Consider the following 15,730-nt stretch of genomic DNA (forward strand, 5'->3'; position numbering starts at 1 on the left):
AGATTACCATACACGTGTTAAAATGTGTGTATTGTGTGTAGTCGTATCTGTCATAAACAAGAGATTAACTTTACTGTTTACGGGGTGCGTTTGTGTCGCGGAGTCGCGGTCCGACCGAGACGAGAGGAGAGCTGTGACACCGGGTCAGAGGCTCTGATCAGCAGGTTTGGTTTCCAGCCACGATGTGGAAGGAGCCTCCACTCTCCTTGTAACAAGTTACAAGTCATTTATCTCTAACATCACTATTAGTCCGACGCTGTTTAATGACGGTAAAAATGAAACACAAGGTAAATATCCTGCATAGTTTCTCTTTTCTGTGCTGCGCTGATCAGAGCGGCGTCCCTAGCAACGGTCTGTTATACATGACGAAGGTCCGTTATACAGAAATAACAGACCGCAGAACGCAGCACTGGACCAATCAGAGCAGCATTTAATAGAGCCGTGTAATAATTATATATATATGGGTGCTGGAAGTTGGGCAGCAGGTTAATGTCAGCGGACCACACCATGTTCATAGGGATCCAGCCCTTTGATTGTCTTTATTTTGTCCTCGTATCGTTTATTTGCGGCTGGATTTAGTTTTAGGCGGTATGGTTCTTTGTTGTTTTCCTTTGCCCGCTGCATTGTGCCAGTTAATTCTGTTTTTTATTGTACTTTTGTTATTATTTACATTGTCCATGTCTAGCGCGCTATGTAGATCGGGGGAAATTGGCCAAAGATACCCACAATCCTTTGCGTTTCTGATTGAGCTGCGTTCAGGCTGCAGTGACGGTGGCTTTTTGACTCGTTACAAACTGGTCTGTGTTTTAGCGATGGTACAGGCTGAGGCCAGTATACAGCAGGTAACAGTGTTGCTGTCTCACCTCCTCTCTCTCCTCTCTCCCTTGTGCGCTGCTCAGTACCAAGGGGGCAGTTGTCGGTCTGAGAAGTGAAGCTCACTTCCGCGTTCAAAAAACTGCAATCCCCTCGGATTCCTCTGGGGGCTGGTGTCAGAAGGGAGCATTCCCCATAGACCCCCATGTTAAAATCGCCGACTTTACATCCTCAATAAACATGTTAAAAGCCTGGTGTCAGAACGTTTTTTCGTCTCAATCGATAGTTTCTACCCCCGCACACACTCTGAGGGGGGTGAATTTTTTTTTAACTCTATAGTTTTACTGTTATTAGGTTAAAATTCTGGCCAATCAGGGCGCGGAAACGTTGAGTGACAGGTCCGAGCAGCTCCGTGAACAGCTGCTTCGAGGCCAGTGGGCGGGTTCTCGGCCGGCCAATCCAACATGGCGCTGTCCAGGCCGCCATATTTGAGTCACAAAAACGACTCCCCAAAACCAATGGGTGACGTCACGGACGCTACGTCCATTCTTTTTACAGTCTATGCTCAGTACGCTGCGCACACATGTAAATAGAGACCCCGCTACGTTATGTCGGCGCGGTCGCTACCGGAGCTTAATTAAAAAAAAAAAAAAAAGCGCTCGTCGCGGTGCAGCTGAGAGCAGCGGAGTTTCCTCTGCTGCAGCTGATCAGCTGACATGTGGTCAAGACGAAGCTACAGAGTAGACCTGTCACTGTCACAGGTGTCTCTCATCTCATCTCATTATTATAGGACTTCAACCTCAGAGCTCTGTCTTCAGACCTGTCCCTGAACATCACACATGTACAACATGGAGCCGCCTGTGTGATTGGTTACTGATTTTATTAATGTTTACATCAGGCTGCGTTCAACCAATCAGTTTATGCTACTGTGATTTATGTATATACAGTAATCAACATAGTGTAGTGGCAGGAAAGACCATTTCATGTATCAAATCTATTGTGTTGGTCAAGTCAGAGGAAAAATGTTTGGGGTGTTTTTACTGTTCCTAAATGTAAAAATGGGTTACATTGGACCCTCAACATTATTTAAAGGTTAAATAACGTGGTACTTAAACATTTTTACCAGGTAGGCAATAAAAAAGTTCTACTGGATTATAGTATTAGAAGAAAAAAAGCTCTTATATTTTTTTTTTTTCCAAACGGTGTGGCATCGGTACGGTATCGGTATCGGCAGATACTGCACAGCCGGGTATCGGAATCGGTATCGGGGGCCAAAAAATGGTATCGGTGCAACACTAGTAATCAACATAGTGTAGTGGCAGGAAAGACCATTTCATGTATCAAATCTATTGTGTTGGTCAAGTCAGAGGAAAAATGTTTGGGGTGTTTTTACTGTTCCTAAATGTAAAAATGGGTTACATTGGACCCTCAACATTATTTAAAGGTTAAATAACGTGGTACTTAAACATTTTTACCAGGTAGGCAATAAAAAAGTTCTACTGGATTATAGTATTAGAAGAAAAAAAGCTCTTATATATATTTTTTTTCCAAACGGTGTGGCATCGGTACGGTATCGGTATCGGCAGATACTGCACAGCCGGGTATCGGAATCGGTATCGGGGGCCAAAAAATGGTATCGGTGCAACACTAATTTTAATTAATGGAAATGCTGGGCGAGCCGACTAGCGTTTCCTTACTTTCGGTTTCGCCGACGCTGCCCGGCCGGTCATGGGAATAACGCCGCCGAATCGCCGTTTATGGTCGAAACTACAACGGTATGTGATCGTCTTTGAACCTCTGACTTTCATTGTTGATGAATGAAAACATTCTTGGCAAGATGTACGTCTTGCGCCGGTCCAAGAATTTCACGGTGCACGCGGAGGCTCATGGTAAATGTAGTATGAAAACACTTTGCTTTCCAAAACTCCTCGTTGTCCCTTTAAAGTAGCACTATCGCAAATTCCAATACTTTGCTCGGCCACTAGATGGGGCCAGTGGTGCAGCGTATCAGATAGAAACATCCTCGTCCTCTTTACATAGTGTGCCGTTCAGGAGGTGGGGCTAAGCGTCGGGTCGGCTTGTCTCATAACAAAATGGAATTCTGCATTTGCTCAGGCACTACACCGCTATATTTTGTGTACAGATAATTATAGCTCCCCTGGACCTATTTATTGCATATTTCAGTTTTTGTATTGCTATTACTGCTGTATTTGCGATAGTGCTGCTTTAAGATTCAACCCTACACTTCAACACTTGATAACAAACTTTAAGCTGCAGCTTTGGGCATTTTTTTAAAGTCAACTCTTAGCAGTGTTTTTAGGAGTAATGCTGCGTTCACATGAAGTCCGGCAGATGGCCTTCGACGGAACGGTAAAAACAAACAAACGGTACAACAGCAAGATGTGTCACCATGTTGCTATAGCTACATCAATGTACTCGTACTCATACGTTACGTTTGGTTGAGGATACCGTCGCGGCAGACGGCAAAAGTTAAAATATTTGAACTTGGGACGGCATTGCCGTTTGCCGTTGCCGTCCACTGCATTTTTTGCCGGCCTCCCCCAAGTTTTACCGTCGTTCTCTCGTCCACCAGAATGACATCCGGTCTGCCGTCTGCCGGACTCCATGTGAACGCAGCATAACTCTTAAGAAACTTGATAAAAACGACCCCTGATTTCAATATCTCTTTTCAGGTGGTGTGTATCCCCTTCCTTCTGTACAAGCCCTTCTTTCCAGGCATTGCCCAGACTGCTTTCAACCACACATTTCAAGAGCCCTGGATCGGCACACTGGAGTCGGACAAAGTCTGGAAGTGGATCGATGACTTTCTAGTGCTGGTGGGCTTAATATTCATAATCTATCTTCCATGACTTGCCCTGAACATTTATAGATACCAGTATGTGATTTATTTTTTTCCTGCATCAAAGGCAGAGATGGAGAGACAGACCTGCTGGGAATGCTTTTACACACATCCAACTAGTCACTGTCAGTGATTTGCACTGACCTGATTTCCTCCATTTCATGTAAATGTGAATTATTGTGCATAATGAGGTAGAGAATTAGAGAAGTCTGCTGGACAAGATGTCTTGGCCAGTCGTACGCAAAACATCCATCCATCCTGTAGCTATATCCTTTATCTGTATGGGATTGTGAGTTAATCCCAGCTGACACTGGGTGAGTGTTGGACAGGTCACCAGTTGGTCACAGAGCTCACACAGAGACAATAAAACATATGCAGAATGTGTGGGTTTTGTTTTTGGATGTGTATACATGCATACATGCATTGTAAATACTTCACATACACAAATATATTGCCATGTAAGCAGAGCAGCATGTTTCCTCCTCCTCCTCTCCCTCCACTCTTTTTGTCCAGGGTCTTGGCAGCGTTGCATTTCAGAGCTTCCACCAGAGGACGCTCTCTGCCTCCTCATCGCAAACAGCCCAGGTTACCTGCTACACTGCAGCGCTTGTCATCAGCATACTGGGAATACCCCCCATCTTGGTCGGGGCTGTCGCCGCCTCCACAGGCGAGTATTAGTTCAGAGATGACAGACCTTTACTGCAAACACACTGTGACCTATGGCAATATGTACATTACCAAGTGACTAAGTGGGTTTTTTCTACAGCTACACAAACGTGGCTAACTCACACAGTAGTGGTCCTACACACCTGGGCTTTCATTGGAACAGATGGAGCCTAATCTTACTTTCTAAATCGTCAGAATTTGTAAATGATGTTATTTTGAACAGGCAAAACAAATGCTATTAGTTTGATGTTAACAGAGAGGATTCCTCGTTGTTTCTGTACAATATTTCGGGGTATGAATACTGAAAAAAAATACTGATGGAGTAAGAAGTTGTTAATTTTGTAAATTAGTGAGATTGAATTTGCGATCATACAAAGATAGTATGATGTCGTACACAATGTGGATTTTTTTTCCCTCCGCTTTCTCTGAAAGCTGCACGAGTCAATGTTTGTATATGAACAATAGAATAATTGTGTCGTAACTTGCACAAAGAGAGGAACCACAGAGAAACATCACTGGGCTTTGTAGTTCATTCAGTTCAGTGTTTGCTCTCATTAGCCCCATTACTGACCACAAAACACAGCTGTTTTCAGTGAAAACACTCATTGTGCACAACCTGCCCAGCAACTCAGGTCAGCAGAGTTAAGATTTACAGCTAGCCTGTGTGCACTGGGCTATTTTCAGTAATTTAAGGTTTAGGATATTTCCCAGCACCATGTCTCTGGCAGATGTGTAAATAGGCAACTATTTACTGATATGTCTCTTTTATCCACATCAAGATAATAATAATAATAAATTTATTTGTAGAGCACTTTCAATCAAAGTGCTTTACAGAGGTTAAAAACAATCAGGAGCACAATCAGTTACATTAAAAACATTAAAAACAATCGCAATAGAAATAAGAACAATTTAGACAAAACCATACATACAAATTAAGAATAGTAGCCTAAACAACAGAGAAGAGATGTGTTTTCAGTTTTGATTTGAAGACATCAACAGAGCATGCCAGTCTAATGTCTTGTGGAAGACTATTCCAAAGTACTGGCGCGCGGAAAGAAAAGGCCCGCTCCCCGAAACCTTTCTTATTAACCTTCGGGACGCTTAAGGCCAGTCCCCTGGGAACGTAGGGAGCATGCAGGCTCATAAAGAACAACCAAATCAGTCAGGTAGGCAGGTGCAAAACCGTTCACTATTTTGTATGTGAGTAACAGTACCTCAAAGTCAGCTCTGGCTTGCACCGGGAGCCAGTGGAGGGAAGCCAGCACAGGACTAATGTGCTCGTATTTAACCAGTCAGAATACGAGCTGCTGCGTTCTGCACCATCTGCAGGCTGCGGACAGATTTCTTCAGCAACCCCGACAGAAGGACATTGCAATAATCCAACCTTGATGTAACAAATGCATGTACGAGGGCCTCAGCATCTTTAAGAGACAGAATAGAGCGAATCTTCGCGATCCTTCTTAGATGGAAAAAGGCAACGCGTGCCACTTCCTTTATGTGAAGATCAAAAGAGAGGGAACGATCAAAAAGGACACCAAGATTTTTTACTCTATCCTTGCCATGAATAGCATAATCATCGAGAGACAGAGACAGAGAGAGCTGGTCAAGCTGATAATTAGATGACGCTGGTCCAATAAGAATCATTTCAGTTTTAGTTGAATTTAGTAATAGAAAGTTAGCTGACAACCAATCCCTCACGGCAGCCAAGCAGGTATTTAGTCTATTCAAACCAGCTCCATTCCTGGTTGTAACAGGTAGGAGAATTTGTAAATCATCAGCATAAAGGTGAAATGATAATCCAAAGGAGCGAATGATGTGACCCAATGGTGTCAGATACATTGAAAATAATAGTGGGCCTAAGACAGAACCCTGTGGGACGCCGTGCCTAACAGGGAATGACTCTGAGAAATTATTATTGTAAGCAACACGTTGAGATCTATCTGTCAGGTAGGAACCTAACCACTTGAGCACCTGTCCCGATAGACCGAAATGGGTTTTGAGCCTGTCCAGGAGTATGCAATGGTCCACGGTGTCAAACGCTGAACTCAAGTCCAATAGTACTAGAACAGTAGTTAGATTTGAGTCAGCAGTAAGTAAGAGGTCGTTAGCCACCTTAGTAAGTGCTGTTTCTGTGGAATGGTTTGCCCTAAAAGCAGACTGTAAAGGCTCAAATAGGTCGTTAAGTGATAGATGTCTCGTCAGTTGAAAAGAGACGATTTTCTCAAGGATTTTAGATAAAAAGGGCAGATTTGACACAGGCCTATAGTTTGCAACAGAGTTTTGATCAAGGTTTGGTTTCTTAAGTAGGGGTTTAATCAGAGCAGATTTAAAGCAAGCTGGAAAAAATCCAGTAGATAGGGAAATATTAATTATAGTTAATACGTACCAACCTAAAGTTGACCATAGCTCTTTAACCACCCACGCTGGCAGAGGGTCTGAAGAGCATGTTGTGCATCTTGCTGCCATGACCACTTTAGTCAAGTCGGGTAGAGAGGTGAGTTCAAAATCAGAGAAAGCCTGTCCTGAAAAGGTGGTGACATCACGAGAGTCATTTACAAAAGACTGGGGTATCCTATTTCTGATGTCATCTACCTTCTCTATGTAATACTCCCTGAAGTCACTTGCTGAAAGTTCAGTGCTGATGATTGGCTGTTGACACTGTGTAAGCCTGGCAATAGCATCAAAAAGTAATCTTGGATTGTGTTTATTATTAGTAATCAGATTTGAATAGTATGTTGCCTTTGCAGCAGACATGCTAGTTTGAAAAGAGGTGAGACTCTCGTGCCACATTTTATGATGTACCTCAAGCTTGGATTTACGCCACTGCCGTTCAAGTTTTCTAGTGTCCTTTCTAAGTGATATTAAGCCGTCGTTTAACCAGGGCCTACCGATTTTTTGTGAACACTTTTTTGTCCGTGCTGGGGCCAATAGATTCAGCAAGCCTTCCAGTGTATTGTTAAAAGATTCAGTGAGAGAATCTAATGTAAGTGCCTGATCAAAAACGCCATCCATCACGTTAGGTAATCTCACATTCAATTCATTTAAAACTGTAGGACCTATGTAACGGGATAACCTTGTAGAACTTAAAGTATTTCCCACACCGAGTTGATTAGGAGCCAGAATTTTAAATAAAATCACTGAGTGATCTAAAACTGGTAGGGTGCGGATTTCGCTGTTAGACAGGGATATGCCATAGCTTAATACCAGATCCAGTGTATGGCCAAGTTGATGAGTTGGCTCAGACACTGATTGTGTAAGGTTAAAAGACTCAAGGACATTTATAAAATCTTTAGTTAGTGGCTTGTCGCCACAGCAAGTGTGAATATTAAAACCACCAACAATTAATATCCTCTCATAGTGGATAGTGTATCTAGATAAAAAGTCTGCAAAATCTGAAATAAAATTCTCATTATATTTTGGTGGACGATAAATAACTGCAGAGATATAATGAAGATATAATTTCCTCCGTTATTGTTTTGTTTGAGAGATTGTTCAGCAGCAGGAAACAACACGTTGTTTGTTCACACCTTTAAAGGTAGGGGAGGAGATCTCTTTTTCTGGAGCATTTTTACCGCATTGTTTGAAATCCTCTTCACACCCGGAATGCAACCAGTTGATTAATGTTTTTTCATTAAAATGAAAAATGTCAGTCATCTGTGGAACGGACAATCCTGTAAAAACACCATCCAATCGTTTTGAATGTCACAAACAAATTCATTGGATCGAGTTGCGTTTATCAAACTGCCATCTGCTCCTCTCTCCCCCCCTCTGCACGTACCCCTTTTTGTGCACTAACCATTTACGATACGGAAAAGACAAGGCCAGAGCCAGAGCTTATGCTAACTTGCTAAATTCAACAAGACACTTGCAGCAATATTATGGCAGAAAAGAACAATCATTGTATTCCTGTGCTCTGGTGCTTGGCTTCAAAGAGAAGTCTGAAGAAAGGGGCTTGGACTTTTGAATTGTGTATTTTCACAATGTGGCCTGTCCACCTCTAAAGGCAGAATCAATGCAATCAACACAAATTTGACTCATGTTAAATAGATTTTCTTCCATGATTCTATTACTTGTTAAAGTGCAAGATGCTACTGAGCTGTTTTAGATTGCAAAACCTTTTAAAGGGGAACTATGCAGGTCCGGTCACTTTTCCACTGTTTTGCTAACCCTCCTCCCGGCCATGTGCATTTGTTTTCAATGAAGCCGGTGAGAAATCAGTCCATATTTCATATCTGATGGTACGGTACGATGCGTATATTTGTATAGTCTTATTTGTCATAAACAAGAGATTACAGCACTCTAAAAATGAAAACTTAAAGTTGTTGGCCTTACTATATTTTTTCAGCTGACTAATCAAAAAACATTGAGTTGTGTTGTAAACTAATAAACATTATTTATTTCAACTATCTTTTTCAAGTTTTTTGGCTAAAGTTGGCCTAACTTAATAACTTGAGTTAGCAAACCTCAAAACTGTGCATTTGAGGTCAGGACAAGTTCTAGAAGTTGTGACAACAAGAACTGGGGTCTCCAATGCATATCTGCAGGGGTTCCACCACAACGACACTGCTGCCATGTGCTGCCGACATCTCTTACACTTCTTACTCTCAAGGTGAGTATTTTGCTCAATATGGTACTAAAAGTCAGGGTTCACGTGTGCAGATTATACATTATTATATATTTATTGTCCCCCTCACGGCTAAAGAGAGTTGTAGATATTAATTGTTTACCAGTTAGCTCTGTTAGCTCCGTTAGCTCTGTTAGCTCCGTTAGCTCTGTTAGCTCCGTTAGTGCGGCTACAGTGGAAATGGAGCTCATTTATTAAACACAATGAGCAGTGCTACAAATAACTGGTATACTGCTTATGTGTGCCTCTGATGTTAAAGTTTAATGTTACTTTAGAGACTCATTTTTACAATTGGGTGTCATGTAAACATGAATATATGACATTAATTGTTGTTAATTGTCTTGGTGGACTGACAGGAGAAGATTGAGGTGCAGCCCATGGTCACAGAAATCCAGGAGAGATGGCCTGCCCTGTGTCTTAAGGAACAGGTAAGAAAATGTGTGTGAAAAAGTTGCTAACTATTTTATATCACAGAACTAGGCTATTGCTTGCCTTATACAACGAGTAATTCAGCACCTTGCCAATAAAGGTATTCAGAAACTGACTACTTAAGAGAAAATCCATGTGAACTGGTTCGGTTGGATTAATGTGTGCTGTTTTTTGTTTATTTCAGATTTGCAGCAAGTTCTGATGTGTAACCAAGGAACTGTTGTGGACATTTAGAGCAGCCGTGCCAGGAAAAGGGACAAGACAGGGAGAGACGCTTGGCTGTTCTTGATGAACAGGTGAATTCATGTTATAAATATCATGTATTTTTGATTATGGTTCAGGGTTACCTGAGCAAGCCCTTAAAGGGATAGTTCACCCAAAATTGAAATTTCTCTCCTTGTGTCGACTAAGGGCTGGGAGAAGTTTCAGAGTTATCTGTCGCTTCTCTGAGTTACAGGGGGTCTTGGCATAGCAGTGCATGTCCATATAACGGTTGCAAATGGATACCAACTGTCTTCGTAACAAAAAGACACACCAAAAAACATCCAAATACCTCCATAGTGCTAATGTCCCTCTTGTATTGAAGCCCCGAAATGCGATATTGTCCTGAAAAAAATTAAATCTGTCTGTCCTCTTCCCGGTTCGTCCAAATTTGATGGATGCCATCCCAATATAAGACCTAAGTTTAAACTAGTCACAAATTAATCTCAGCTGCACTGTTTTTAACCAAATGTCCTATGGCTTTCCTGTGTCCAATTTCCAGACATCACAATGCATCAAAGCAGGGCATGTCTAGACCTCAGATTTCAGAGACACTTTTCCTGAAACGCCTGGTGAGTACAGAATGTCTGTTTTTATTTTTGGTCAACCATGAGTGCACATTAATTATCATGCACATATAATTCTCTATGCCATATTGCTTTAGAATATAGAAAAGATGAAATATCCACACCTTGGATTGTAGCTCCCAAAAAAACGTATTAATCACCAACGCCCCATATATTTTTGCCTTCCACCTACAGTAGCGTAACCCAGCTTAATGGCTGAGAGCCTCCTTTCTCCCTGGAACACAAGTAATTTATTTAACCAGCCATTTAATTTAAGGTTGAATATGGAGTTTTACCAGAATACCACAATCTATTGATCATTGTAGGCAACAACAACAGAAGAATAATTCCTGCAGTCCGTTGCCAGACCGCTGCTTAGTGTAGCACACTGTTGCTTGGGACGCCGCTCTGACCTATAGCACAGAGAAAAACTATTTAGGATATTTCATTTCATTTATTAGTTTATTTCATAGGGACAGTGCACCACTAATCAACAGAGTTAAAAGAAAACTGTAAGTGGGGCAGAGTTAGCCAACAAGGCTAGTTACCTGATGTTTCATTTTTACCGCCATTGAACAGCTTCAGACTAATTGTGATGTTAGATAAATGACTTGTAGCTTGTTACAGGGATGAATAGCAATTAGAATCACAGGCAAAAAAACTGTATAGCACAGTAACTGTACACTACAGGTTTACTCAGGCTGAGACACAAATTTAAAATTACACGCTGACATAGGTGTTTAGTTATCTTAACAGTGTTTATATTGAATTTGGTTGAATTTCTGCTTTCAACAGGACACCGATCCAGAAGACAGACAAACAAAAGGGGTCCAAATGGGAGTGCTCACCGTGTTCGTGGATGGTGCACCGGCCTTGCTTCAAACTGTTAACAGCATTGCTGTGGTGTTGCTGTAGTGCTTTTTGACTGTGTTGTGGTTTGGACTCTTTTAACAAGTTTGGCCACACCAGTCTGCATCTTTTTGTTTGTGGGTGCAGTGTACAGTACTTGCACTAGATAGATTTAATCATATTTGCTGGAATATTGCATTAAATGTTTAAATAAAGATGTTTTACTTAACTAGTATTATTTGTATTTGTATTATTTGTTGTTTTAGTTGCCACAACTTGAGAGTATTTATAAGTACAACTTGAATTTTTGAGTTTTGATGCATTTGAAAGGTAACTTATCTGAAACAAAAATAATAAGTTGAGACTACTAAATTTTAAGTGTTTAAAAAAACTCAAAATTTGTAGTTATCTTTAAGTTAATTTACAAGTTATCTCAACAAAAGATAATTTGTTGGCTTAACTTTATGTGGTTTTATTCAAAACTTGAGAGTTTTAGTTGGACTCAAAACGCAAAAATCTATTGCAGCCAGTTACCTAGAATTTTTGAGTTTTCACAGCCCTTTATTTTTTACGGTGAGGTTATGCGGTGTGTTTTTGTCGTGGTGCTGCAGTGACTAGAGCTGGGACATCGGGTTGGTGGCTCTGATCTTGCAAAGTTGGTTTTCAGCCAAGAGACGCTACAGTAGGTGGAAGGCAGAGAGCCTCCATTCTCCCTGTAACAAGTTACAAGTCATTTGTTTAACCAGCAGCTGTTTAATTAAGGTAGAAATCCTCCATAGTTCCTCTGTAAAGGGACAGTTCAATATTCTGGCAAATTGGCATATTGCCATAATCCCTATAGTTTTAGGGGTAGGTTCATTACTTTTAATTGTCGGTGCAAACTGTTTTTAGATCGGAGAGGCGAGCTGCTCAGCTAACGCAACGGAGGCGCACGGTACTTTCACCTTTCCCTCACCGAACTCATCAAATGCACAATCCAACAACTCCAAAACACTCTCATGGACAAGGTGTGACCTGCACATTTGCTACGCTATGAAATAATCATGTATATTTTATGTAACATTACGACACATAAAGCAAATAGTTGGCACTACTTGCGTTTTTTAAATCACTCCACCCAGCAGCCGTGTCTAGAATGTAGTTCCGACTCTGCGTTTGCCTCGATTACAACTCGGTCTCATAATGTTACATAATTGTTTCACAGCATGGTGAATGTGCATGTCACAACTTGGAGTTGTTTAATTGTGTATTTGATGAGTTTGTTGTAGGAAAGGTGAAAGTACCGTGCGCCTCCGTTGCATTAGCTGAGCAGTTCGCGTCTCTGCCCCGCCGATCTAAAAAGGTAATGAACCTACCCCTAAGACTACTGGGATTATGGCAATAGGCCAATTTACCAAAATGTTGACCTATCCCTTTAACTACAGAATAGGGCCAAGGTTTCTGTTCTATAGATATAATATTCTGGTGAGGAAGGTGACGTGGCTGTTCTCTGTCTCTTGTCAGACTGGAACATGACGCTGTATGGCCTTCCATCTCCATATCTACGTGGTGAGCAAAGTCTGATCCTTCCGCTGACCCTGAAATACCTCACTCCATCTTACATCTCAGTCATTGGGATTGGAGGTGTGGCTGCCGCTGTCATGTCATCTACAGACTCCTCCCTCTTATCCTCAACATCTGTTTTCACGTCAAACATCTACAAGAACATCTTACGTAAACAGGTAAGGAGTATGTGTGTGTCTTTCTGGTAATTGTGTGCTAAGAAAGGACAAATTCTGGAGAAAACATGAATGAATCATGAACACATTTCCCTCGTGTTTGCCTCCATGTCTCCAGGCTTCAGAGTATGAAATACGGTGGGTGATACGGGTCACAGTGGTGGTGGTGGGTGTGGTTGGGACATCCATCACATTCTTCACAAAAAGCACGCTGGTCCTCTGGATTCTTGGAGCAGATGTTTCCTACACACTCATGTTCCCACACCTGTTCTCTCTGCTCTTTGTGAGTGTGACAAACGGTTACGGTGCCGTGATGGGTTTCGTCATCGGGGTGACTGTTAGGATTTTGTTGGGCGAGAATGCTGTAGGTCTTCCTGTTGTCCTTCAACTCCCCGGTTGCACATTTGAAAACGGCGTCTACGTCCAAAAGTCCCCGGTCAGAACGGTCTCCATGCTCTGCACCCTCGTAAGCATCATAGTTTTTTCCTCGCTGACTCTGTTCCTGTTCAACCATGGCCTGCTGCCTGAAAGGTGGGATATTTTCAAAGTAAAATGCACCAATACTGTCTCACCAGCGGATGCTCCCACACAAAACCTCAGTGAAGAAGATGAAAACAGAAATGGACTTGCCTTACAGCCAATGTTGCAGACAGGATCGTAACCTTTTTTATTATGATTTCATGACAGTAATCAGAGCAACACAAGCACAATCCTGTTTTTATCACCTAAGAGATATCTCTAAAATATGACCAGATCTTTATCCTGGATTTTTTTTTTACTTTGATTCTGTTGCATTTCTGCCATTGTAACACACTTTGTAATTAAAATTAATCAATAAAAGAAAATAAAAAAAACCCATGGTTCAGCTAGTATTTGAGGGAGATGTTCTGAGAGAAAAGACACTATTAAACATGTGTCTAATCAACTCCATGATGTCGCCTATCCGATTATGTTCACTATAGAGGAATACGTCATCGACTTCAAATGAGTGTGACATTGTGTGTGTGACAGTGTTCAGTTCAAGTCTGAACACCAACGCTCATTCTACCTGTCCTGTTCCACCAGTTTGATGCATTCTTGGTTTGCATACAGTAGCACCTATAGCACTTGCCTTTCCAAGTTTGTTCCACCACATGGTGAAAATTTCTGGCCCCAACTGTAATGTATGTCATTACCTTGCTCTCCATTCATATTTATGAAAAGAGAGCAATGACTTATATTTAGTTTTATTCTAACAGTTCAAAAACCTACTGTTTGGATTATTGTTTCTAATAGAAATAAATAGATGGTTCCTCCTGTGTACTATACAGTCAGCAACACTGGAGTTATGTAATACATTTGTTTTCCCATGTGAGCAATTAGTTAACATAAGTTAACTGTAACAGAAACCTCGAGGGGCAGATTGTTTTCAGAAGGTCTTCAACAGGGCCAGACAGGAAGTAATAATCAATATTTTATCTTATAGATGGTGACTTAATGTCATGTCCAGAGTTAACCTGAGTAAGCGGTTGTCACCATCTCCTGTCACGGATGGTGTTGTGTGGTGCCTAAAAAGGCAGCTGAGCTAAAATATGGGCCAATCTATTTCAGAACGAGACTCTGTAGACCTGCATCATAAATTAAACCAAGAATCCCTGACACACACGTCTCTTTGTAATAAGACTGGTGTCATAAGGATACCAGCACCAACCATGTTACCAAGAGGCTGGGTTCACAAAGCGTTCAGCGGGTGACCCTTTGATGGGGGCAGACGGTATTTAAAGCCGGTACTTAAGGCAGCTGTTATCCATTTGAGAAATAGGTTAAAACATAGTCCTGTGCATAGATAACATTTGACCCACTTACTCTAGTGTTATGTAATAGTCAAAGTCACAAAAGCAATGTATCCTAAACATAATCCAAGAAATGTCCCTTCCGCTTCAAAAAAACGTCAACACACTAAAAGATGCTGGGTTATTTTAATAACCCATCTGTCGGGGTGAGTTCAGCTTTAACATTAGGTTTAGTTTAGTGAGCTAGCACCCTCAAACTGCAGGCTGCATGCACTTGATGCTGTTATGACTAAGTCATTTTATACATTCATTTTTTGGGGTAAAAAAAAAATAATACAGGTAACAGACTTGGATAGTGATAAAGATTAGCCTGTGTATACCCATGCTGCCTTGCACACGATTTTATTTGGTCTGCAAATCGATCTCCATTGAGATGAGGTCTGGTGTTAGCCAGGCTAGATAGTGATAGTGATAACCCAGAACTTAGGTTCCTGTTTTTTTTTTTAACAATATAGTCAACATTCAGTCAAATCAGTCAATTTTAGGTAAAGAACATAACCCAAAAGACCTTTTCTCTGCTACCCCATCATCTTTAGCTGACTCACTTCTTTGTCAGGACCTGTACCTACTTATCTTTCTATTTTTTTCCACAAACTTTCCGTCTTCTGTCCATGATTCCAAACAACAAACATAGTAAATGCTGTTTCTGTTTCAGTTTTTAAAACATGTTCTTGTTCCTCAGTCCTGGTAATGGGCCTCAGCCTGACTCAGCACTAATCAACTCCCCACCCATCTCTTTGCTCCAGTCAGCCTCTCTTTATTCTTGGCCAGGGCTGTGGCACTGTATCACACTACATGTTGCCAGCGCTGTCCGTCTTCCACTTTTACTCCCCCCATGTGTGTGTGTTTGCCTGATCTAACTTGACCGCCTGTTGACAGCTGCTAAAAGACTCAGTCCTTGTAAAAGCCTTTCTGTGTACCAGTGTCCACATTGGAGTCAAACTTCAGCGTGAGCTCTGTGGCTCCTGATGAGTTAAACGAGCTGTGGTAACCTGTATCCTGTCTTGGACCTGAGCTCGTCCTTTCATGTTGAATAATTGAATTGGAGTATCTCATTACATGTTTGGTTTACAGGAGCTAGTTCTCTTTTCTAGAAACAACCACCATTGTAA

At 41.5% G+C, this 15,730-nt stretch overlaps 1 protein-coding gene across 1 annotated transcript in view; it reads left to right on the forward strand.

Moving 5' to 3' along the window:
* LOC146991396 (high affinity choline transporter 1-like) overlaps window positions 1-13,594 on the forward strand; it is a 29,784-nt gene extending 16,190 nt beyond the window's left edge. Inside the window, exons 6-9 of the mRNA XM_085767915.1 lie at window positions 3,507-3,650; window positions 4,187-4,340; window positions 12,572-12,789; window positions 12,905-13,594. Coding sequence (XP_085624041.1) covers window positions 3,507-3,650; window positions 4,187-4,340; window positions 12,572-12,789; window positions 12,905-13,447 — 1,059 coding nt within the window. The 3' untranslated portion in view covers window positions 13,448-13,594. The remainder of the gene's footprint in view (window positions 1-3,506; window positions 3,651-4,186; window positions 4,341-12,571; window positions 12,790-12,904) is intronic.
* Window positions 13,595-15,730: the final 2,136 nt, after the last annotated feature.

Source organism: Trachurus japonicus, chromosome 1 (assembly GCF_045865225.1).
Source record: "Trachurus japonicus isolate A0001 chromosome 1, Traja_1.0".
Taxonomy (NCBI): domain Eukaryota; kingdom Metazoa; phylum Chordata; class Actinopteri; order Carangiformes; family Carangidae; genus Trachurus; species Trachurus japonicus.